We start from the raw sequence: 23752 nt of genomic DNA, 5'->3' as shown, positions 1-23752 counted from the left end.
AGGCGCGTATTATATATTTTATATATTTATTTTACTGTCTATGATTATATACCGTGAACATAACGCACCCTAGTGGTGGATTAAGGTGTCTACTGTCTATGCCATCGTTTTGGATTAAGCGAACATTTAAGAAGTATTAAAATGGCGTTCAATAATATTGATCAATATATTTTCTACATAAAAAAAAAATCAACACAACCATTCTGAAATAGAACAAGCAAACTCTAGCCTGAAAGCCACAAAAAGAGTTCCGCGTGGCTCTCCATGCAGGCAGTGAGATGGACACCGTCGGGGCCTTTTGCGCTTAAAACAACGTTGTCGACTTTATGACGTCCTCTTTACCCGCAGTCAGAGGGAAGGTAGGGCGAACTTTTGTATTCTCTGACAGAATCGGTCTTAAATATTTGACATCCTGTCTTTAAAGTGATCAAAGATGTATCGGAAGGAATGGATATTAATATATCGATCGTATTATGCCTTTATTTCAGAAATCTATCCTTTCATCCATCGCTAATCTACAATGGCCGAGGAAGGGTGAGTGATTGTGTTCTCACTGCGCTATTTAGTAATGATGCATCCACGCTTGAAGTATGCAATAATTAAATTTTTATAGAGAAAAAAATATTGAATACATATGACTATTAAATTTAGTTTTTACTTGCCCTCATGTTTCAAAGCCATGTTTTTCCGTTGAATAATAAGAACAGAATGGGCTGCGTAGTACAATGAAAGTAAACGGTGACTAGAGGCTGTTGCCTGTTACTCCACACGTGACTTTTGTTAATGTATCTTTTTTTTGTTGGAAGCATTGATTTAGTTTGTGCGAGGATTGGCTTAATATAAGCTAACGGAATAACATTAGTCCAATTCACTTTCATTAAACAGTAAATATTGGCTCTCTTGTATCTAAATGCATTCTTTTTTTGTGCCACACTAAGTATGTGCATGTTTGTATGCTTATGTGTGTATATGTGACACACACCTGTAACCTCTAAATCAACTCCATGTTGGTCCCTGTGTTAAATTACTTACTACTAGTAACTCTATAGGGTGACCTCGGCTATGATGAACTTTCAATCTTTAGTCGGATACCCCTTCACTCTTAATTATGAGTGAGACATCATTCTGAGAAGCCGCAGGTCTTTAAACACTGGCGCACACACGCCTGAGTCTTTTTACACCATGACAATCTTTTGTATGTGTTTCACAGCATCAGTGCCGGAGGTGTGATGGATGTCAACACCGCTCTGCCTGAAGTGCTGAAGACCGCACTCATCCATGACGGTCTGGCCCGCGGTATTCGTGAGGCCGCCAAGGCCCTCGACAAGTAAGAAATAACTTCTCAATTTAAGATGTTGCTTTGTATCTATGATGATAATTTGGCTCCCTCTTCTGAAGTCTCTGAGGACAACTGCCATTCGTTACCCAATTTCTGTCTGAGATACTGTTGACGTGTCATTCATACCTGTTGGAGGAGATTGAAGGGTCATCGTGATCTTTCTTTTGTTCGTTTCACAGGCGCCAGGCTCATCTTTGCGTCCTGGCAGCAAACTGTGACGAGCCCATGTATGTCAAGCTGGTGGAGGCTCTCTGTGCGGAGCATCAGATCAACCTCATCAAGGTGTGAACACTATAAGAATAACAATGCATTATTGCTTATTCATCGAGTCAGATTTTAAGCATTAGCCCATATCATTAGAAGTCCTATTGCAAGTGATTTTATCAAATTGAGCTGTTACTTTAAGTTGAACTAAAGGCTGATTTATACTTCTGCGTTGGACCTACGCTGTAGACAGGCAGCCTACGGCATGAGTTTGATGCAGAAGTATAAATTGGGCTTTACAATTTGTTTCCTGGCCCAGTGGTTTTCAATCCTGGGGATTCACAGAACTACATATCTTGTATATTTTCTTTTAAGTCCCCCTATGGTGAAAATCAAGCTTTTAATGTTTGTCTATGTGGTGTTTTTAATATGCTTTAAGTCAAACCATGTACAAATTCATAAGTCAACACCATTGCTGAGTATTTTCTCCTTAAAACTGCTGTGAACCAAAGACAGTCTCAAAAACCTGTCAACAAGTGGATCTTTGAGCTGGGTGGGGATTATTTGCTTATTCATAGGATTGCGTATACTAAATGAGGCAATGGTAGAGTTACATTCAAGCTGTTTTAAGACATGAAGAAATATAGGAAAACTTGAAGTGTCATTTTGGTTATCAAAGATAAGTTAAGGAATAAAATGATTGACTTACAGGGTGACTTTAACAGGCTTGATTCAGATCATCACATTAGGAGAGCCATCTGTAAACTGAATTGCATGTATCCGCTTAGAGACATTCCAAATATACAGTGCTGTGGGTCTCCCGGAGGATTGAAATCCAATGTCTTGGTGGTCTATAAAATTGGAAAAGAAACCCCTTACGCTTGCATTGAAAGTGAGAACTGAGCTCTGGCATTGGGCTCTTTTGAACTGGACCACCCAGAACATCCTAATAACTGTTGCAATTAACCAAAAGCCTATTCTTGTGGCAGGCATCACTCATGTTTCGCTTCAGAAAATGTTGATCTAGTTTCTTTTTATTGCTCATTAAAAATCTTAATTGGGGCCGGAGCTCCGATGGTGCAAGTGTTTTCTCTTGGATATTGCCAACAACTTACTTGCACCCATAAGCCTGATTTTTAAAATGCCTGAATCGCTGCTTAAAGGTATGTAGTTGCAAAATATAACCGTCTCTGTGTCCTCTTCTATAGGTTGATGACAATAAGAAGCTCGGGGAGTGGGTCGGTTTATGCAAGATCGACAGAGAGGGCAAACCCCGCAAGGTGGTGGGCTGCAGCTGTGTAGTCATCAAGGTTTGTATCCAGAATCTGTTTTTAATTTACTTCACGTTTCCTTAATCTAAAATGATGCATTCTGGAAGTTGGGCTTCAGATTTAGGGTGTTTAAGCCAGGTCGAGTCCAGATGCTGGCTCTCTGTGCCGCGTGTCTGTTTTTTTATTATGTCTTGGCAAGATTGAACGCCTGAACACGAGCCTCATGGTCCTGTTTTGACTCTCGAGGTCCCCTAGAAGGGCAACATATGCTTAATTTACTGGATAACTGGAAGATTTATATTTTGTTTACTTCTATTTATTGCATTGATTTGTGTTTAAAGTGTCTAATGTTTTCACGTGTCCATCTGCAGGACTACGGCAAAGAGTCCCAGGCTAAGGACGTCATTGAGGAGTACTTCAAATCCAAGAAATAAGGCGCCAAATAAAACATCTTTTGGAAACAAAATATTGCTTGTGGTGTTCTTTAAATGACATGGGAATTGTAACAGATCATGCAAAACAGTTTAAACCGTGTGAAACTCAAACACTTAAGGTAAAGTCAGGGCTGAAAGTCATTTGGTTCTTATGGAGTGTTTAAGCTAGGGTTGGCAGTGTTCTTCATAGACACTTTTTGTTATACTGGGTGAAACGCTTAACATCCTGATAGTAGTGGTCTAAACTGTAACAAAATTACTTATGTGGTAGACTCAGGACCCCAAAAATGTCATCCAATTAATGCATTCGGTCCAAATAACAGAGTATAAAACATTTGTGCGCTTTTTTTTTTTTTTTTTTTTTTTGAAGGCCATTACATGTAATGTGTTAATTAATCTGATCACATAAAACGTGTTACTTGCAATGTTACCTCCAACACAGCATTTTAGATGAGATTTGAAAATGTAAATTTCTGAGGGTTTCTCAGAGTTGAGCTAAATTGGTCTATTTTGAAGATAATCAGAATTATCAGCTAATAAGAGTAAATACACACTCAGGTAGTCGGATTTGGGTTCCCATAGAGTGGTACTTTCACCAGTTGTCGAGATTTTGATGGAGCTACGAAATCAGACAAGTGTATGAAGTTCTTTTCTGCTGGAAACAAACTCAATTGCATTTAAAATAATTGAAGCTGTATTATATCTTATAGTATATATTTTAGTTCTCGCATGATTTTATACCATTTTATTAATTGGTTTAATACACAGTATATGGTGTTTTTACTGTTTAATACAGTATCTCTTCAGTTCCAATCAAGAGGACATCTGAAAATCTCTAAAATGTGTAAAAATCAAACTTTTTTCATGCCATGAGAAATAAAAAACAATCCTGACTGTGGTTATAATTCATGCATGAAAGGGTTAACGCCATCTCTTGTGACGCTTTGTGCAATTGTAGTATTTAACAGCGCATACTCTTAAAAAGAATACAGGAATACTTTATAACAAAAATACAAATTGCGTGGCTTTAAAACTGTATGAATGTCTGTCATTCAGTTAAAGTGAACATGCTTTTGAAAAGCTTTTTTTAATTACATTGAAAAATAGTGTAGTTGGGACTTGCATTACCTAAATAAGAAACCTCAGCACTATGCAACCAGTGTTAAATCAGGATGAAACTACAGCAAAATGCTAAAGTTACAACACAACAAAAAATTAGCCAAACCTAATAAAGATTTAAAAGATTTTTTTTTTCTGATGCTTGACTTTTATTTTCCTTTTCTTTCCATCTGTCATGATTTAAATCAAAATACAAATGAGCGTTTCCTCACAGAAAACAAAAAATCTTTGGATTGTAAATGTCTTTCGTTCAGAGGCACCAGTATTGACAGCAGATTAAGTGTTTTTTTTTAACATTTAGAAAATAGAGAACTCAAGAAAATCTCAAATGTTTACATTTTTCGTTTATCTACATACATTCTCAAAATAAAAACTGACACACGAAACATCTTATAAGGCACAACAAATTATACACAGACTTTTTTTTGTCAAAAACTTACAAAAAAACCCAGACAAAATCAAAACGATACCATGTGAAAACACAGCGTCCTTTAGTGTTTAATCTAGTTCCTGTAAAATAATTTACATGAGTTGTGTGTCTATTCTAAATGCTCCTTGTTAGAGTACATCGCTTGTTGTTTAAGTGGAGATGAAGTCTACAGTACAGACAGAGATAAAGCTCCTGTAGATGAGTGTGGATATATGCGCTTTCAAGGGTTCACCTCAACCCTGGAAGAACTCGCCTCATTCAGACATGAAATGCAGTGTGTGTGACGTAAGACCTTAGTAAGCTCTTTACAAGCCTGGTTTGACCATTATAATCCCTTTTTCCCCTCATACTAGTCTGTCCTAGTCTTCTTAAGACAGTGCAGAATTATCTTAAAAGCCAGAGTTTTCTTAAAAATAATCAAAAAGACAACAACAACAACAACATAAAAAGAGATTGCAGTGTACTCTTGTTCTTAAATAGTTGTACAAAAAAGGCCTATGATACAGGTGTCGAGTGTTACAGGTACTCGAACTCCAGTGCTTGATGGAGGGCAAGCAGGTCAGAGTGGCTGGATATCCGCCAGAAGGGCATGTTGTGCTGTGGGGACAAACACACTGTGAGTTTGAGTTTGAAAAGATCCTTGCTGAACATTCATTTACGGAGTCAGCCACTAAGATTTGGTCTATTCTTAAAGTTGGTTATAGTTCACAACAGTTCTCTTCATTCCTGAAAACGCGGTGAGAGATCCATCAACCAGACCACATATAGAACAAATTAATAACAACAACATTCTCTGATACATTATTTAGTCCACAACTATCTACAGAGGGTTTATAAAGAGTTTAGTGAAGCATTTACAAACACATTTTTATTAGATAGCTCAAAAACCGTAACACTTTACACAAAGGTTCATTTTATTAATATTGTATATGATTTTTAATTAACAGTATTTTACATTGTTTATTAATCCAAGTTAAATGTTCATTTTAACTCTTTCCCCGCCTTTGACGGACATTTCCGGCTTTCCACTGTTATGCAGTAGGGGGCGCTAGGACGCCTTCTGACAGAGTACAGAATCTCCTGATCAAAACACAGGCGAAGAAGAAGCCGAAACAAGCCACAGCAAGTACATGCATAATGTAAAATAACGCGGTCATCAACATTAAACAGCATAATGCCCCAGAGAATGTCTAATAAGGGGAGAAGTTCCACTCTCAGTTAACTTCCGGCTTCTGAACTGGTTGCAGTTCCACTCTGGTTCCATATGAGGGCGCTCACAGGACGAGTGCAGAATGAATGGAGGTCTATGGCGCTGTACCCCTCAAAATCAAATGTTTTCGAAAAGAATGTTGTATTCGAAAGGAGATGCAAAGAAATTACACATTGCTGGGTGTTCGATTTTTTAAGAGCCACTTATTTGCTTTAAAGGGATACTCCACTTTTTTCGGAAATATGCTCATTTTACATCTCCCCCAGAGTTAAACAGTTAGAAAATCGCAACTTTTCATTTTCCGTCGATCTTAGTACACGGTTTAACTACAGAAGAGTCAAGTTTTAAATAGGAAAAATATTGAAACTCTTTGGTCATTTTGAAAGAAATGCTACTGGACTCATCAGAATCAATGATCTGTGCTAAGCTATGCTAAAAGTGGTACCGTCAGACCCGGAGTTCGGCTGAATGGATTCTTAAACGGTAAAACTCAACTGTTTAACTCTGGGGGAGATGTAAAATGAGCTTATTTCCGAAAAAAGTGGAGTATCCCTTTAAAAAGTATTTTAAAATGTCAATGACGTCATACACATCGTACGACCAGAGATACTGCTTTACGGCAATCCTTCAGTCACTTTGGTGCTTTCGCGCTCTGCACTTTCTTTTCTCTCGAGGCATCGACAACACAGGTAAATACACGTTCTAGACGAGTTTTTGTTTGTTTCTGGTCCCGCTTCGGATGCCACGATGCCATCAAGCGGTATCTCTGGTCGTAATCAGTCCTTCACTGACCAATCAGCGTTCATTAGCAGAATGCTAGCGTGTAATGGGCAACAACTCAACCTGTAAGAAATCGAAAGGACACAAGTACTCGTTCATTCAACTTTCGACCTATAACCCATGTTGAACTTACAAAATCTACACTCAAATCTGAGATTTCTCAACGGCAATCGGGTGAAAGAGACACATTTAGCCGTCTAGCCCCATAGACTCCCATTCATTCTGCACTCATGGGCGATCGCCCCCAGTGGAACTCTGGTGGAACTACAACCATAAATCGGTACAATAGGACTTAACAGGGAGTGGTCAGCTCTCCGTAGACGGGCTCTGATAATGCCGAATGAAAAGAAAACTGCCGAGTGAAATATCGACCCAGGAAGTGGTTAGGACTTTGAAGCTTTGGGGGTGTTGATGGACTCTATCTATGTTTTGATCATTGCTGTGAATCCGATCCAGACGTAGTTTCTGACAAACGCCATTTTCTCAGCTTTTTGCTCAAAATGTTGCTTTTTTTAATGAAACTTACCCACATTAAAGTGTTGATTTAAAAAAAGAATGCATGAAGCTAGAATAAAACTTTTTTTTTTTTTGCACGTTCAGATGTTTATACAACAAAATATTCTGGGGGCCGTGAAACTTTTGTAAAAATTATTAAAAATGTCGGCGGTGGCAACTGTTTTCAAAAACACTGGCAGGGAAAGAGTTAATTATAGTAATACTTTATTAATGTTAACAAATTGAACCTCATTGTAAAGTGCTTTCAGTACAATCTAAATATTATTCATATGAATTGTATATATTATTCATTTCATATCATAAACTAAATTGATTTAGAAATTTTAAATAAACCCTTTACAAATCCTTCACCCTAGCAAGCTAAAGACTTGCGAAACAGAAACACCCTTTTCGCAAAAAATCTTGAATCTACCGTTCAAGAGTTTGGGGTCAGTAAGATTTTGTCATGTTTTTGAGAGAAGTCTGTTATGCTCAACAAGCCTACATTTATTTCATCAAAATACAGTAATATTGTTAAATATATTATTACAATTTAAAATAACCGTATTCTATTTGAATAGAAAATGTATTTATTCCTGTGATGGTAACGCTGTATTTTCAGCATCATTACTCCAGTCTTCAGTGTCACATGATCCTTCAGAAATCATTCTGATATTTGGTGCTCAAGAAACATTTCTTATCAATGTTGAAACCGGTTGTTCTGTTTAATATTTTTGTGGAAAGCATAATAGTTCATTTATGAATAAGTTCAAAAGAACAGTATCTGTTTAAAATAAAATAAAATATTTGTAACCGTCTTTACTTTTGAACAATTTAATGCATCCTTGCAAAAAAAAAAAAAAAAAATCTTTCAGACTCCAAACTTTTGAACAGTATAGTGTACATTAAAACGTACATCATTGCACAAACTTTGTTTAGAAATGCTGCACAGTAGTTTCCTAGAACAAAAGTATTCAACTGGGTCTTTAGGTTCAGCACACAATCAGAATCTAATCTCAGACAGAGTTAGTATTGGTGTCCTATTAGATGCCTGGGAACTTAGAGAACCCTCAGTTGAATAGCTCTGTTCTAGATCGCTTGGGATCTGAGAAAGAAAAGCTAGTCTCAGATGATAAGAGGAAAAAAAGCAACCGCTACTGACATCCACATTAGAGGCGGATGACTACAGACGAGGAAATAAATGAAGCACACAAGCTGCCGATCAGTTTTCATCTAAAGCTCTACGGCACACACAGGCAGGAAGTCCAATCTGAGAAGTCACACACTGCTTCTGGTTCACCTGGGGGTCGTTACCTTGGCAGCGGCCTGCTCCTCTTCCACACCATCCCCAATAACAACATACACTACCTTCCTGCCAAACCTCTGCATTACGCGCTCAAAGCAACTCTCTTTGCCTGCAACATAAACAAGGTGAGAGGTCAGAGGCTTGGGGTCAGAGGTGAGATTTTACCTGGCTGGCTGCATGCTCCTCATCGCGCCCATCGCCAATCACAACATACGTTATGTTAGTGCCAAACCTGGATACTATACGTTCAAAACAGCTCTCTTTACCTGCGGAAACAAGGCATAGACTTATCACACACTAACAAGCACACACTCGGAACTGAGCGAGCCGCATTAGGCTGCCTGACTATTTGAGAGCAGAAAGAAAAAGAGATGCTTTTTTTCCCATTTGAAGAAAAAAAACAAAAAAAAACAGGATGAATTCAAACCGACAGTCGCTCTCGCACACAGACAAACCCTGACCTCACAAACATTTTGTTCTTACGGTTACCATGACAGTGAGCATTAGATTTGTAATTGTGTGGAATCGGGCTTTGGGTCGACAAGACAGCTAAGCATTTTGGTGTAGTCACAGAAGATGATGGATTTGATTTGAAACAAGCTCCTTCAATAATGTTTTTGCAATAAATGTTTTTTTTTTATTTTATTTTTTTTACAAACAACATTTAGAAATGAAATAAAAAACAGTACAAATAACATTTGTATTTTAAATTAAATTGTAAAAGAAAACAAAAAAGGAAAACAAAAATGTTCAAATAACATTTAAAAATAAATACAATAACGTATAATAATTCAATTAAATTGTGTAATGGCAACAAAAAGAAAACAAAAATGTACAAATAACATTTGTATTTAATCTTTTATGGATATTTTTAGATTAAATTAAAAGTACAAATAACATTTAGATTTTAAATTAACTTAAATCTTAAATTTTGTTGTAATGGCAACAAAAAGAAAGCATAAAAATTTACAAATAACATTTACATTTTATTTAATGGATATAGAAAAAGAAATAAAATAAAAAAAGTACAAATAACATTTAGATTTTAAATTAAATGTTGTAGTGGCAACATAAAAAGAAATCATAAACATTTACAAATAGTATTTGGATTTTAGTTTATGGATTTTTTTATATAAATATATATATATATATACAGTGGTGGTCAAAATTGATGGCACCCCTGATAAATATGATAAAAAAATGGCTGTAAAAAATAAATCTGCATTGTTTATCCTTTTGATCTTTCATTCAAAAAATTCACAAAAATCGAACCTTTCATTGAAGTAAAAGAATTGAAAGTGGGGGGTAAATCACATTATGAAATAAATGTTTTTCTCCAAAACACGCTGGCCATAATTGTTGGCACCCTGTTATTAAATACTTTTTGCAACCTCCTTTTGCCAAGATAACAGATCTGAGTTTTCTCCTATAATGCCTGATGAGTTTGGAGAACACCTGACAAGAGATCAGAGACCATTCCTCCATACAGAATCTCTCCAGATCCTTCAGATTCACAAGTTCATGTTGGCTCTTCTTCTCTTCAGTTCACTCCACTCATCAGGTCAGGGAACTGTGACGGTCATGGCAGAAGCTTCATTTTGTGCTCAGTTACACATTTTTGTGTTGATTTTGATGTTTGTTTTGGACCGTTGTCCTGATGGAAGATCCAACCACGGCCCATTATAAGATTTCTAGCAGAGGCCGTCAGGTTTTGATTTTTTATCTGTTTGTATTTGCTAGAATCCATAATACCATGTATCTGAACAAGATGTCCAGGACCTCCAGCAAATAAATAGGCCCACAACATATAAGATCCAGGAGTATATTTAACCGTAGGCATGGGGGACTCTTCATCCCTGTTTGCACCGAACACATCTGCTGGGTTTGCTGCCAAAAAGCCCTTTTTTTTAGTTTCATCTGACCATAGAATCCAGTCCCTTTTGAAGATCCAGTCGTGTCTGACCACTGAATATGCTGGAGTTTATTTTTGGAGGAGCGAGGAGGATTTTTCTTGAAACCCTCCCAAACAACATGTGGTGATTTAGGGGTTGTTTGATAATTTTTTTTAGGCTTTCTGACCCCAAGACTCAAGTAATCTCTGCAATTCTCCATCTGTGATCCTTGAAGAGTCTTTGGCCACTCAAACTTTCCTCCTCACCATCCATTAAGACAATATAGACACACGTCCTCTTCCTGGCAGATTCGTAACATCTTTAGTTGATTATAACTTCTTAATTATTGCCCTGATGGTCAAAATGGGGATTTTCAATTCTTTAGCTATTGTCTTACAGCCACTTTCTATTTTGTGAAGCTCAACAATCTTTTGCTGCACATCAGAATTATATTCTTTGGTTTTACTCATTGTGATGGATGATTAAGGGAATTTGGCCTTTGTGTTTCCTCATATTTAAACTCCTGTGAAACAAGAAGTCATAGCTGGACAATTTCATGTTCCTAGTCAAAAAAAGGTAAATATTAATGGGAATATACTTCAGAGATATTTTTCTCATTAAAAATTCTAGGGGTGCCAACAATTATGGCCAGCGTGTTTTGGAGAAAAACATTTATTTCATAATGTGATTTACCCCCCAATTTCAATTCTTTTACTTCAATGAAAGGTTAGATTTTTGCGAATTTTTTGAATGAAAGATCAAAAGGATAAACAATGCAGATTTATTTTTTACAGCCATTTTTTATCATATTTATCAGGGGTGCCATCAATTTTGACCACCACTGTATATATATATATTTTTTTAAAGAAAGAAAATGGTACAAATGACTTTTTAAATTAAAGAGAGAAAACAGGACAAATAACATTTAAATTAAATTTAACTGATACTGTCTTTTTCTTTATTTAAATTAAATTAATTTTAATATATTTTTAGCTTTAGTAATTAGTCATGAAATTATTTTAAGGAAACAAATAGCACGTTTTTCAGAGTTCAGATTCAAAATAAGAAAGGAAAAGCAGTTGTATCTGTATTTACACAGGAATCACAATCACCGGAAGCAACATATCAGCTCAAATAGAGTGGAATAAACCCACTGTGAATGAAGACGGCTGTTTATGAAGAAGCGGAACGAAAGAAGAACTTAACGCTGGCAGATGATGAGAGATCAGCCAATCAGAATCAATTCCACATGAGTAGACAGAGAGTGAATGGGAATGCTGTGACCAGGTCAGCCTGATCTGTTTTGATTTATGATTTAATGCGAGCCAAAGCATGTTCCACACACACACACACAAATTGGACTGAACTCTACTTTACCCCTGACTGCAGAAAAAGAGTATGGAAATAAAACATGATGAACCCAAGGAGAAGTCTTGCTGTATGAACCAGTGTAACAGAACTCACCTATTTTGGTTGCGCTGTAAATGTTTTCAACGGGAAACACCGAGCCCAGGCTATACAACAGCACCTTCGCGAGCGCAGGTATTAACTGTGTCGTTGTCACCAAGACGTTGACACAGTTACTCCTGTGTGTGCATGTGAGAGAGAGAGAGAGATTGTTTTGCTGCATAAGCTATAGTTCTTAATGGTAGAGGCTGATGATGCTGAAGAGACAGACCTGGAGCTGATGATTGACAGGGACTTGAGCGCAGTGGTCAGCCATGAGTCCGTGAGAGCCTCAACCTCTGCCCTCAGCTGGAGCCACGCCTCTCTCTTAGCCGGCCCCAGCAACCCTGAAAAAGATCATGAACAAAACCACACATTCATAACTAGTGCGTGTTTTATGGTATGAATATATATGGGAGAAACCTGGAGTTAATAATGGGCGCAATTCAGATCGTTCATGAATTAACCATTAGGGTTAAGATTTGAATGCTTAACCATTCAATTATCAAAACATCACTTTTATTCTTGTTATCATCAACAAGATATTACTACATTTAATAGCATTTTGTTAATACAATGTCAGAACATACTATATTTACAATCTGACTGTGGAATCAGTGCAGGTTTGGTCATTTTCTGTCACAACTTAAAAAAAATCAGATGACGTTGCATTGTGGGATTCCACAATGGTGGAAAAGCCATTATCCGAATGCTTGAATTATTATTCATAATGCTGAATACTGAAGTTAAACTGTGATCCATAAAATCAAAAAAAAAAAAAAAAAAACATTTTCGTTAATTGAAAGCTTAAATAAAATAAAATATCAGATGAATAACTTAAAATAAAGTACTAAAATTACTAAAACTGAAATAAAAATAAATTATAGCTAAATAGAAATATTTTCGTTAAAAACGAATAAAAATTATAATAGCGCAACAAAATTAATAGCACTGCTATCGAAATGTAGAATTAATCCTGTAAAAATTACTTTGAAGATATTTGTATTTGTAATCAAATCTCACCTCCCACATTGTTTTTGTAGGTGCAGTACATCTCCTTGACTCTTCTGTATCGGAAGGCTAACTTCCTCATCCAGTCGACTCCGCCCCTAACACCTGTTGCTAGGCAGAGACTTGCGCTTGTTGCAGCTGCATGGAAGCCATCAGTGGCAAAACTGTAAGTACTGTTGATAATAACAATAACAGTCTTGTTTTACGTACAAGTAAAATACATATTCAGTCATATTTAAGGGCATATTCTGACAGCGGCATTGAATAAGTAATAGGTGTCTTTAAATGTAAGAATAGTTTGAAATCAATGTTTAAATTCTGTTATAACAATTAAATTACAGTGCTGTTAAACTCACCCGAGGTCCTGTCCGTTATCATCTGAAGAGGCGTCATCAATGTGCACCTGGTCACACTCCTGTTAAAACACATAGTGTGGTTACTACAGTTAACCAGCAGGGGGCCACAGAGTTACAAACACTCTGATTGGAAGAAAAATGATACAAGTCAGACAAAGGGAAAGGAGTTTACTTACCTCTAAATCATTAAAAAATAGATGTGTATCAGCAAGATTGAAGATCATCTCCTCCATCCTTAAACCAAGAGTCACAGCCAGAGGAGGGTCCTGAGAATTTAAATATGAATTATTAGGACATTTTTACTTGATAACTCATCATCATCATCATCAACGGCAGCGGCAGCAGCAATAACAAACCTAGCATAGTTAAAGTTTTAGACAGTTTTGCACTGGAGCTGTTTTGCTGTTGTCGGGACACTCAAGTGTGCGTCCTTTGTTTTTTGGACATTTTTAAGGAGTCAAAGACACACTCCTGATGCAAAGGCTGTTCAAAAAGGAATTTTGTTTTTTTGTCAAAATTTACGGTAGCTTTGAATGTATTGTAGAGAAAGCAATCCCAGAATGCACTGCAACACGCACAGCTCATCAAAATGGCAAATTGAGCCTTTGTCAGTGTAAAGGCAGCTATAACTGTAAATGATTAAATATATGAAAAGAACAAGTTAAGATAGATCATAAGTTGGAATTAATATGCAAATAGATGTAAGACAGTCAGAGGACCAAACGCAATTCAGTATGCAAAAATGACAATGACATAATTGATGCCAGTTACATTTTGAAGTCAATGAGAGAAGTATTATTTATAATAGTATTAATAATTTAATAATGATTTGAATAACTTAATTTTAACCCTCATGCATTCCGATTTTGGGAGAGAAAAAAACATTGCAAGTCTGTCAAAATAAACATAATTTTGTTTGTTTTTCCAGATATATGATTTTTTTTTTCAAGTATATTTATACAAAATACAACATTGATATATTAAAAAAAAAAATACTGAAATGATCTATGAAAACAGAACAAATGCTAACCAGATTGTTGGAGGACTACCAATAAAATCAGTTATTAAGAGTGCGGGTTACTTAGCCACTAATTCTGCAGTTTTGGCTCAATATCAACAAATTACATGCGCATTTTGCTTGCTGAATATAATGTTCCCCGTTTCCATCAAATGATGACAGATTCTACACTTGTCTCAGAACATCAGACACTCTCACCCTTCAAACTACACACACACACACACACACACAGTGAAAGAACGAGAGAGGGGGAGGGCACCCAGCTGTAAAAATCATCATATGTGATGGAGTTTGTTGGCTCAGAGGTGATTGGCTGAGACAGTGAACGAGAATAGAAAAGCACACACACACAAAGTTAATGGCAAAACTGACAGAGATTGGAAATGATGATTCAACTGTTTGAAAATGTTTAAACTTAATCTAAGCATACGTTCAAAAATAATTGAGGTGGATTTTTTTCAATCAAAATAAACAATTCAAGAAATACTGCCGTAGAGCTGCTTTCCCCACTTTTGAACTCTGAGGTTTGGTAATTTCACAATCTTTGCAGTGATTAACTCGTAGATCGGTGTGTGTGCTTGTGTGCTGGCGCTTGAGCGTGACAGCATGTGCAATGTCTCTGACGGGAGTGCCTAAGAACGGAGGGTTTTCATCGTCACAGAGCCTGCAGAAATAGCCCCAGAGCCGTGAATAGCCGCAGCTGTCTCTATGTCTCTCACCAACTGAACGACAAGAAGTCAGGGAAGGTGTCACAAGAAGTCTGACGCTTCACACTCCTTGAGTCCGGCCGTCAAAGTGCTAAATCTAATTACTCTGTGTTCATCTGTACTCTTTTCTTATGATAGAAGCGCACAGTTGAGGGACTCAAAATATAGGGTCAAGATTCTAATTTTACCATTGCAATCTGGAGATATACACTGTAAAAAAAAATCATTTTTCAAAGTTGTAAATAAAGCTTATTGGGGTACGTTTTACAAGCAAATACAATGCGTTGGTTGCTGTTTCTTCGTAATTATTTGTAACATTTACTAGCTATTTCTGAGTAAAAATTGTTTCAAAAGTAAATCCTACATTTTTTCAGTGTATGAGGAAGCTTTATAGAGCAAGAAAAAAAAAACAATCAGCGCATTTACACGCACATATAAATGTTGATAATTAGCAGAAGTCGACTCAAAAACCCAGTAACAGAAGACAACCGAGTTGACGACCTATAAAATCAAGGTTTTTATGTCAAACCGTAAACCAACATGTAACATTGCTTTAACAGCGTTCTGGTGACGTATAGTAAGGAAGCCACCAGAATGTCAGCAAGAAAGAAATCAGGGTAACTAAATTCTGTGTGCTGATCGGTTTTGCTTTAACCATTTATTGCTGTTATCAGATCACTGACACCACCTTACACATTGTCAGCTTACTAAGAATAATCAGGAATCGCAGGAGGACACTTACTGTTACTATAGTGGAGGGAGGCGTGTGTTTAATGTGTGCATAGTACGTGTGTTTGCTCTCACCTTGCCATATTTCTGTGCATAGGAGCCTGTGAGGAGTGAGTGAAACACAATGATTGTCTCATCCAGATCCCAAACAAACACCCTCTGTAAAAACATGCAGACACATGTCAGTGATGACATAAGGATTAGGTAGTGAGAGAGTATTATGTACATTAGATGATTTAAGCATCTGCTTCAACTGTATGTGCATTTATGAGGTTTGTATCCATGCATCCATCTATCTATCTGAACATACCTCAAGATCACTGTCAGGTGGTGGGGAGGGGTTGTTCTTTCTGCCCCGCCCTCTTGCTTTAGCCCCGCCCCCTCGGCACGCCCGGTCCTCCATCTCTTTGATAGGTGTGGATGGGCTCTGCCCCGCCTCAAACTCACCTGACCATGGGTAACCAAGAAACATTTATGAGACACATTAAAGGGATATTTCACAGCTGGAAAGATGAATGTGTATTTAAATTGGGTCATTTATGTAGTAGAAATGTGGAATTATTTTAGAAGTTGGTGCCTTCTAGACTGAGAAAAGCCAGAAAATGTGGATGAAAGACAACAACTCCCAGAATGCACTTGCTTCGCTGCCCTACGAGGCCACTCCCAAGCCACGCCTACCGGTTACAGAGGGCAGTATCCGAAGAAATGATACAACTAGGCTACTAGTTGACTCGAAACTGAAAAGACGCCGTTTAATCGTGAGATCGTGGGATGAGCTCCTACTACTGGCTGTAGTCTCTAGCCTCTGGCCAAAAAAGTTTTTTTCCAGACACACAATACAGAAATCTCTCGTCTCAGGGGGACGAGAGGGAGGGAAGCACGGTCCTTCGAAAATACCACCGGGTTTCTACTGATAAAAAGCTTAATGCTAATCGGTGAAGTATCCCTTTAAGGCCTGGTTTTACAGACAGGGCTTGGACTAAACCTTAGTTCAATTAGGGCATTTAAGTAGCTTTTATAAACGTGCCTTAGAAAAAAATATTACTGGTGTGCATCTTGAGACAAAACAATGACACTGACATATTTTAAGATATGTCAGAGCAAGTAGCTTTCAGTTAAAACAGCTCATGCATTTTATTCTGGGACTAGTCTTAAACATTGGTCCTTGGCTTAAATATGCATGTTTGTGCCTTAATCATAAAAGTTAATAATAATTTAAAAAACAATTAATAAAAGTTTTCAGTTTTTTGATGAAAATTTCACTTAATGCTTTATATTCAGATAATGCCGAAATAAAGATAAGGATTTGCTCTCACAGTATTTTATTTTAATCAGGGGATCTAAAGTGACAATGCTTCTATATGTACATTTTAAGTTTGTTTTTTATTTTAGATATTTAAAGAAAAACACACACATTTTACATGAGTCATGAAAGTGGAAAACTGGCACGTCTGATAGAATATAGTGTGTGTGAGTATGCGTGTGAGCAAGTTTACTGTAATGAGCTCTGCTGAACTGCAGCCAAGCTAAATCACTGAGAAATGCAGCTCTAGGACCCCACTGAATTTTGGGCCTGCTGGACAAAACCCCCCTATCCCCATCGCTCTATCTAACATAATCAACAACTACAGTACACGACATCTTCGTGCCAAAAGCCCTGTAACAGAACATTTTAACATCCATTCAAACTTTCAACTGCGTCATTTGCTGCTCTATTGGAATGATTAACCTTAACTACAATGGCAATTTTCCCAAGTTTGACAGATAACAGACAAGAGTAGAGATATTTAATTGTATTTTTAAGCTTTCTGAGGAAAACTGCCCGTGCAAAAGCCGCTGCCATGATGCTAGGATTGGTGCCAGGCCATTGCGAAGAGGTAGCTAGGGTTTGGTTTGCAGATGCAGTAAAAGAGAAAACTTGAAACTTGTGTTTACCTGGATTCAGGTCAGCTGCTTGCCCTGTGATGATGGGGGTGGAGTCTTGCAGCTGATAGGTGGAGACTGAACCTGTGCCGTCCAATGAGCTGTTAGATGTCATGTAGGAACCGTAGGAGGAGGTGGAGTAATACTGAGCATACTGATTCTGCCCAAAAGTTGTATAGGAGGGATATTCCTGCTACAAACAAACAAAAATATATATATTACAGATGGACTGTAACCCTAAAAATTTGAATGCATAAAACAGGTTATTTTAAAATTAAAATATATATATAATAATAATTTTTCGTTTCATCAATTACAAATACGAACTCCAACCCAAATACTGACTGGAAAGTATACAAGGGTATTCTTAATTCAGGTTGGTGAATTCATGTTTTAAATGTATAGGATTTAATCATTAAAACATATGCTGTCTACTCTAAAATAAATTCATTAGTTGTTTTATGATTATTTTATCTTATGAAAAATCTCTTTAATCGCAAGTTTCATTGTGACAACTTACCCAATTCTAGTGTGATGAGTTTGAAGCCCACTATTGGGGTATGTTGTCACAAAAGGTCAATGAATAAACTCTCTTTTTTTCCCTAAGCAATAAAGGTAGAAATATTCAATAACTTTTTTTCCCTAAGCAATAACGAAGGAAATATTCAATTACCTTTTTTCCCCAAAGCAATAACGGTGGATATATTCAATAACTTTTTTGTAGCCAATATACAGTCAATCTACCCTGAGAAATAAACCCTGGAGTGTGACAACTAGCCCCGCTCTCCCCTATAATTCAGCGAAATGTGGAAAGAATATAGGTTTTATGTTCTTAAATTAATGAACAATAAAGAGAGAGGGAGTTCATCAGGGGAACAATAAAGAGAGAAAAAGATAAAGTAATAGGACTGGAACTCACAGATTTCTGGCCAGCTTTTTATCACTTCTCTTGTATCTTTAAAAGAGTTTTACATGCACAGACACAGACGGATCTCTTACGGGAGATGACTCTAAAACTGTCACTGACTCACTCGCTCAAGAACATGAACGCTGCAGTAAAACGCTCTCAGCGAAACACCACTACTGCTTTCACTCTCTCATTTCAGCCTAATTCCGCTTACTCTTTCATTTCAACTATCGCCAGAACCTCACTTTGTTTACACAGCTAAATTCATCAGTGGGAGTCTGAGTGTAGTTGGGTCCTTTTCTTTGGCAGCACTTTTAATCATAAAAGTTTAGGGAAAATGTAAGTCCTAAAAGCATAAATTCTCTCAGATGAAAGATGGCGACCTGTTTTCAGAGGCCTGGGCTGTTTTAAAAAAAAGGCCGTCGGTCCTTTGCTGAACTCTGACGTTATTATTGGTGTATGTGTTGTGTTCATCTGTGCACGTGTGGCTGTACCTGTTGTGTGGTGAAGTTGCCTGGATTGGAGTTGTTGGAAGCGTAGAGACCAGGAGAGGTTGTGAAACCTGACCCTGCTGAGAGAGAGAGAAAATCCAGTGGAGTCAACGTCAAAATAAATGTGACTCGTGATGTTGACTAACAGATGTCACCCAAAAGTAAAACACCCAATTAGTAAAATAATAAGAGAAAACTTTGTCCTTAATTACTATCATGTTGTTCCAAACCCGTTATTTTTTCTGAAGTACACAAAAGCACTATTTTTTTGAAGAATCGATACACAGCTCTAGCCATACAACCACAGTTTATAGGGACCAACAGCTGTCAGGCATCAAAAAGGACTGAAAAATCATCATAAAAGTTGTCCATAAGACTTGTATTCCAAGTCTTCTGAAGTCTTATAATAGTTTTGTGTGAGAAACAGGCTGAAATTTAATACATTCCTCATGGATTATCACCAGTGTTATTTAAGTATTTATGTATATACTTTTATAGTTTTTATGAATATTTCGAATTCGCTTTTATTTTTATATATTTTAAATTATTATTTGACTTATTAATTTTAAAACTTATTAATTTTAGTTTATTATTTAGCCAGTTTTTTATATGCTTTTGCCATTCTTATTCAGTTTTTATTTATTTACAGTAATTGTTTCCAGTCAAATTAAATTGATTTCATTTAGTTGTCATATTTTTATTTCAGCTTTATTTCAAAAATATAATTTTAGTTTTTGTTAATGATAATAACCCTGATTATCACGTTCAGAATTCAAAATAGTACGTCACATTTAGTTACATAATGCTAGAGCTAATCAAAAGGCATCAAATCTAAACTAGATGCAATCATTTGGTTTCTATTTTTAATCTTGAAAGCTCCTGGTCACTATAAACTGTTGTTTAGCACGAGCTGCATAAAGATTCTCCAACAATGTCTACTTTTATGTGCCTTGGGTAAATAATACATTTATAATGTAAATGATGACAACATTTTTACATTAGCTCCTTGAAATATGCGTGCACCCACGTGGCATGTATCCACATAGCAAATCATTAGATTATCTTATACCTGATCATTATTTTTGTTACATAACAACTGTATCTTCTAGCACAAAGATGGAAAACTGGAAATTTGTGTCCTTAGTTTTTCTTTATTTACCATTTTATAAAAGCAAATCAGTATTTGAGGTTGTGCAACATTATTAAAACAGTTACAGTCTCTTGTACCTTGTTGCATAAATATGTATGTAATATGCATATTCACCTGGCATCTGATAGGGTGAGTAGGCTGTCTGTCCGGGCTGAGGGGTGGTAAAGCCAGGGCTGTAGCTGAGCCCTGATTGGAGGGTTGATTGGGTCTGTGACAACCCTCCTTCTGTCTTTATGCCTGGTAACATCACCCCCAAATCTGTAGCTCAAGATCAAAAGAGTAGACCTGTCAATCAGACTGGATTGATAATAAAGGCCTTTTCGCATAATCTGTAATAAATACTAGACTATATATTATCATCATCATCACACAACCACAAACAGAATAAACAACATGCATACATGTCATCCATCAGCATGTAAACAATAGTAAAGGATCTACCATAGGTAGAGAGGCTGTAGGGTGGAGTGGTTTGAGAGTAGGGTGTGTAAACTGTCGACTGCTGCATGCTACTGAACTGCGATTGGCCCGTGTAGGCTGACATGGGAGGAGCCACGGGAGTAGACAGGATATGGGGGTAAGGCCTGCCAATCAAATACAAAATCAAAACATTCAGCTTTCATTTGAGTAGATCAAGGGTCAGCAGCCTTTTTGACATCAAATGCCTTTGTTCATTTTTCTTGTTCATCACTGTACTGACTGTTTTTTTTGTATGTACAAATATAAGTCAAAATGTGAAGGTGTCTTACTTTGAGGGGTAAAGAGGAGGCGAATACTGGTGAGCCGGCCGAGGGCTGAATCCACTGCTGCTTATAACTACACACACACACACACACACACAAAAAGAAAGAAATGTAATTGTTACGAAATCTGGTAGAGAGACAATAAGTTTTACATGAAAAATGGCACACACATAGTTTACTGAGATGTATCCGCAGGCAGCACCACATGTCAGTTGTCGTTGGACTGAATGTGTAATTTATTACATATCACAGCCATAAAATGAAACGTGTGCTGGACTTGCCAAGAGCCTTCAATTCAAATCCAAACACACACACTCTGCTCACAGTTTTGATTGACAGCTCACAGTCTTTCTCACCAGCTGGATTCAATTTAACAAATAGCAGAAGAAAAAAAACAGGAACTATTCTCTCAAAAATCTTCTGCATCAAAGAAAATCCTTGTTTCCTCTTCCTGCCTTCCCTCTGTTCCTCTTCTCCTTGAGATGCAAAATCAAAAACAAATTTTGCCGTTTGCTACATAATTCCCTTCCTAAACTGAAGCGTTTCTCAATCCCACTTGTTGTTTTAAATCAATGTTTTTGCCTTATTGTTCAGTAAAATTTCTGAACAAAATTTCTAAAAAGATAATAAGACTTGTTTTTAGAGAATACACTGAAGTTATACATATATATTCTCTTGATATATCCTTTCTATATATCCTTTCAATACTCTCTAAAACAAGGCTATATATTAATGTAAGCCTCATTTGTCTATTACCAATGGGTAAATATACATATTATTAATATTTTTTTCATTACTCAAACAAAACTTTAATTAAAAATATTACTTAGGTTTTATATTCTCTGAAAACAGGTCTTACTTTGTTGCTTTTGCTTATCTAGTTACTTAAAGATAATTAGATATTCATACTGGAAAAGATACGACACAAATAAGAAAGTTTTCGCAGTGTATATAAACGAACATGCAGTTGTCTTCTCTATAGAGACATCACACTCCACTGTCAGCTCAAGCAAGGGCCTCAACCTTCTCTGCAGGGGAGCGCATGGACAGAGGGTTTCTCAGTCTCTAAGTGTGTGTGTGTGTGTGTGTGTGTGTGTGTGTGAGCACATTGATCTAAATAAAGAGTTTGTGTCTCTGATGACGTTAGCTCAAGGGCAGTACAAAGATTGAGGGCTCAGAGCTTTCAGCAACTTCCCAAGCGGGATTACAGCAGGCATTCTGAATGCAGCGCGTGTGTGTGTGTGTGTGTGTGTGTGGATGTCTTACCTGACCCAGTGTAAGTGTCCAGCCCAGTATCTCCCGCCGAGCTCACAGCCTCGCTGCTGTTCAGAGGCTCGGACTTAACTTTAAGAGAGGGAGACCAAGAAAGACATGAGAAATCCTGTCAACTGTCAAACTCCATTCAAACCTCTCAAAATCGAATTAACGAGTGAAGTACGAGTAAGTTGTGAAGCAACACTTCCTTTTTGATAAAAAAATAAAATAAAAATGAAGAGCCTCCAAAGCACTGCACCCAAACACTCACACACGTGCTATCAAATATATGTACACTACACAAACACATGCAGTATACCATAGTTCTTCATACTTGGGGCAGTGGGCGGGGTACTGCAGCCCAGCAGCCAATCAGCCGTGTTTAGAATTGTCATGTTCTCTCCTGGGGGCGGAGTCAGATGTATAGTGGACTGTGTTACCCAGTTATTACTTAGTATTATTAATACAGTTACCCCAATAACTATTTGGACACTTATGTCACACTTAAAACATATAATATCATTAGATTGCATTTATTTATTTTTATTTTTGAATAATTACAATAATAAATAAATAAATATAGTTTATACCAATATAATCATATATAATCATATAAATAAAATAAAATATAAATTATATATTTTTATATATATTTATTAATTTATATAATTAATATATAATATGACTATAAAATATAATTTTGATTAAAGCATTTTTAAATTAATATTTTTTAATATTTTTCATTTTCAAGCACACTTTCCAAGCAAAATGACAAGGCATTTGTTAGGTTTTAAATGATAAAATAACTACTTACTTTTTAATAATACTTTTTGGTTGTCAAACATAAATAATGTTTATAGTTAATGTGATGAACGACACCTGTGGTTACTCTGTTAGGACACCTATGTGAACTGACATCAACTAAAAATGACTGTTCGTTAAAACTAATTGCAAAATGGTTCAGAAAACAAACGTTAAAAGCAGCATAATTTGTTTGCAAATGGAAATTCATACATTTTAAGTGTGACTTAAGTGTCCAAAAATTACATTTTGGGGCCACTGTATAATAAAAATTTGCCATACCATATTTAATGAATAGGATCTTTTTGAATAGGAACTGAAAACATTTTACAAATAGTAAAGAATACAATCATTTTTGAAAAGTGAAAAGTTGATCAATTCCCATTGAATTCCATTATAATGAAATGCACTTCCTTTAAAACAAACATTAAACATTCAGTGTTCATATAAACCATATAAGGTTTCAAAAACCATATTTTGTCACACTGAGTTTATGACAGTTCGATCAGAAAAAACACACCTTGAATCAGTGTGTGTGTGTGTGTGTGCGTGCTTGCGAGGGAGACAGTGAAAGTCCTCTTAAGTAAGATGAATGAGGCTTCATTGGCTGTGGGATTCATGTTGGGATGTGTGTGTGTGAGTGGGTGGTTGTGTGGGCGGTTTGCGTGCGTGTGTGTGTGTACATGGAGGGATTCAGTCTAGGCTGTGAGCTGATGAGGTAGACAGAGGAGAATGT

General features: G+C 36.7%; 2 protein-coding genes across 13 annotated transcripts in view; one reads left to right on the top strand and one right to left on the bottom strand.

Annotated features, from left to right (window-relative positions):
• The first annotated feature begins 268 nt into the window (after positions 1-268).
• Positions 269-3280, top strand: rps12 (ribosomal protein S12). The gene is made up of 6 exons (XM_084429260.1): positions 269-359; positions 489-534; positions 1211-1327; positions 1519-1621; positions 2752-2853; positions 3186-3280. Exons 2-6 carry the CDS (start codon positions 521-523, stop codon positions 3246-3248), a joined length of 399 nt encoding a protein of 132 aa, XP_084285386.1. The 5' UTR covers positions 269-359; positions 489-520; the 3' UTR covers positions 3249-3280.
• Positions 3281-4480: 1200 nt separating this feature from the next.
• eya4 (EYA transcriptional coactivator and phosphatase 4) overlaps positions 4481-23752 on the bottom strand; it is a 37480-nt gene continuing 18208 nt past the window's right edge. The window contains exons 5-20 of one of the 12 annotated variants that reach the window (XM_084429243.1): positions 22550-22618; positions 22228-22305; positions 20968-21034; positions 20660-20802; positions 20333-20476; positions 19072-19148; positions 17683-17863; positions 16058-16194; positions 15823-15906; positions 13470-13559; positions 13294-13352; positions 12950-13110; positions 12159-12273; positions 11945-12066; positions 8597-8697; positions 4481-5394 (exon numbers count right to left, since the gene is read on the bottom strand). In XM_084429243.1, the coding sequence (XP_084285369.1) occupies positions 5314-5394; positions 8597-8697; positions 11945-12066; positions 12159-12273; positions 12950-13110; positions 13294-13352; positions 13470-13559; positions 15823-15906; positions 16058-16194; positions 17683-17863; positions 19072-19148; positions 20333-20476; positions 20660-20802; positions 20968-21034; positions 22228-22305; positions 22550-22618 (1709 nt within the window). In that variant the 3' untranslated portion in view covers positions 4481-5313. Of the gene's footprint in view, positions 5395-8596; positions 8698-8753; positions 8855-11944; positions 12067-12158; positions 12274-12949; positions 13111-13293; positions 13353-13469; positions 13560-15822; positions 15907-16057; positions 16195-17682; positions 17864-19071; positions 19149-20332; positions 20483-20659; positions 20803-20967; positions 21035-22227; positions 22306-22549; positions 22619-23752 lie in introns of all 12 variants that reach the window. The other 11 variants (XM_084429236.1, XM_084429241.1, XM_084429244.1 and 8 more) reach the window with 11 other exon arrangements.

This window comes from Rutilus rutilus (assembly GCF_951802725.1).
Source record: "Rutilus rutilus genome assembly, chromosome: 13".
NCBI lineage: Eukaryota > Metazoa > Chordata > Actinopteri > Cypriniformes > Leuciscidae > Rutilus > Rutilus rutilus.
Note: the sequence above shows the minus strand (reverse complement) of the source record. Positions and strands in the feature narration are given on the sequence as shown.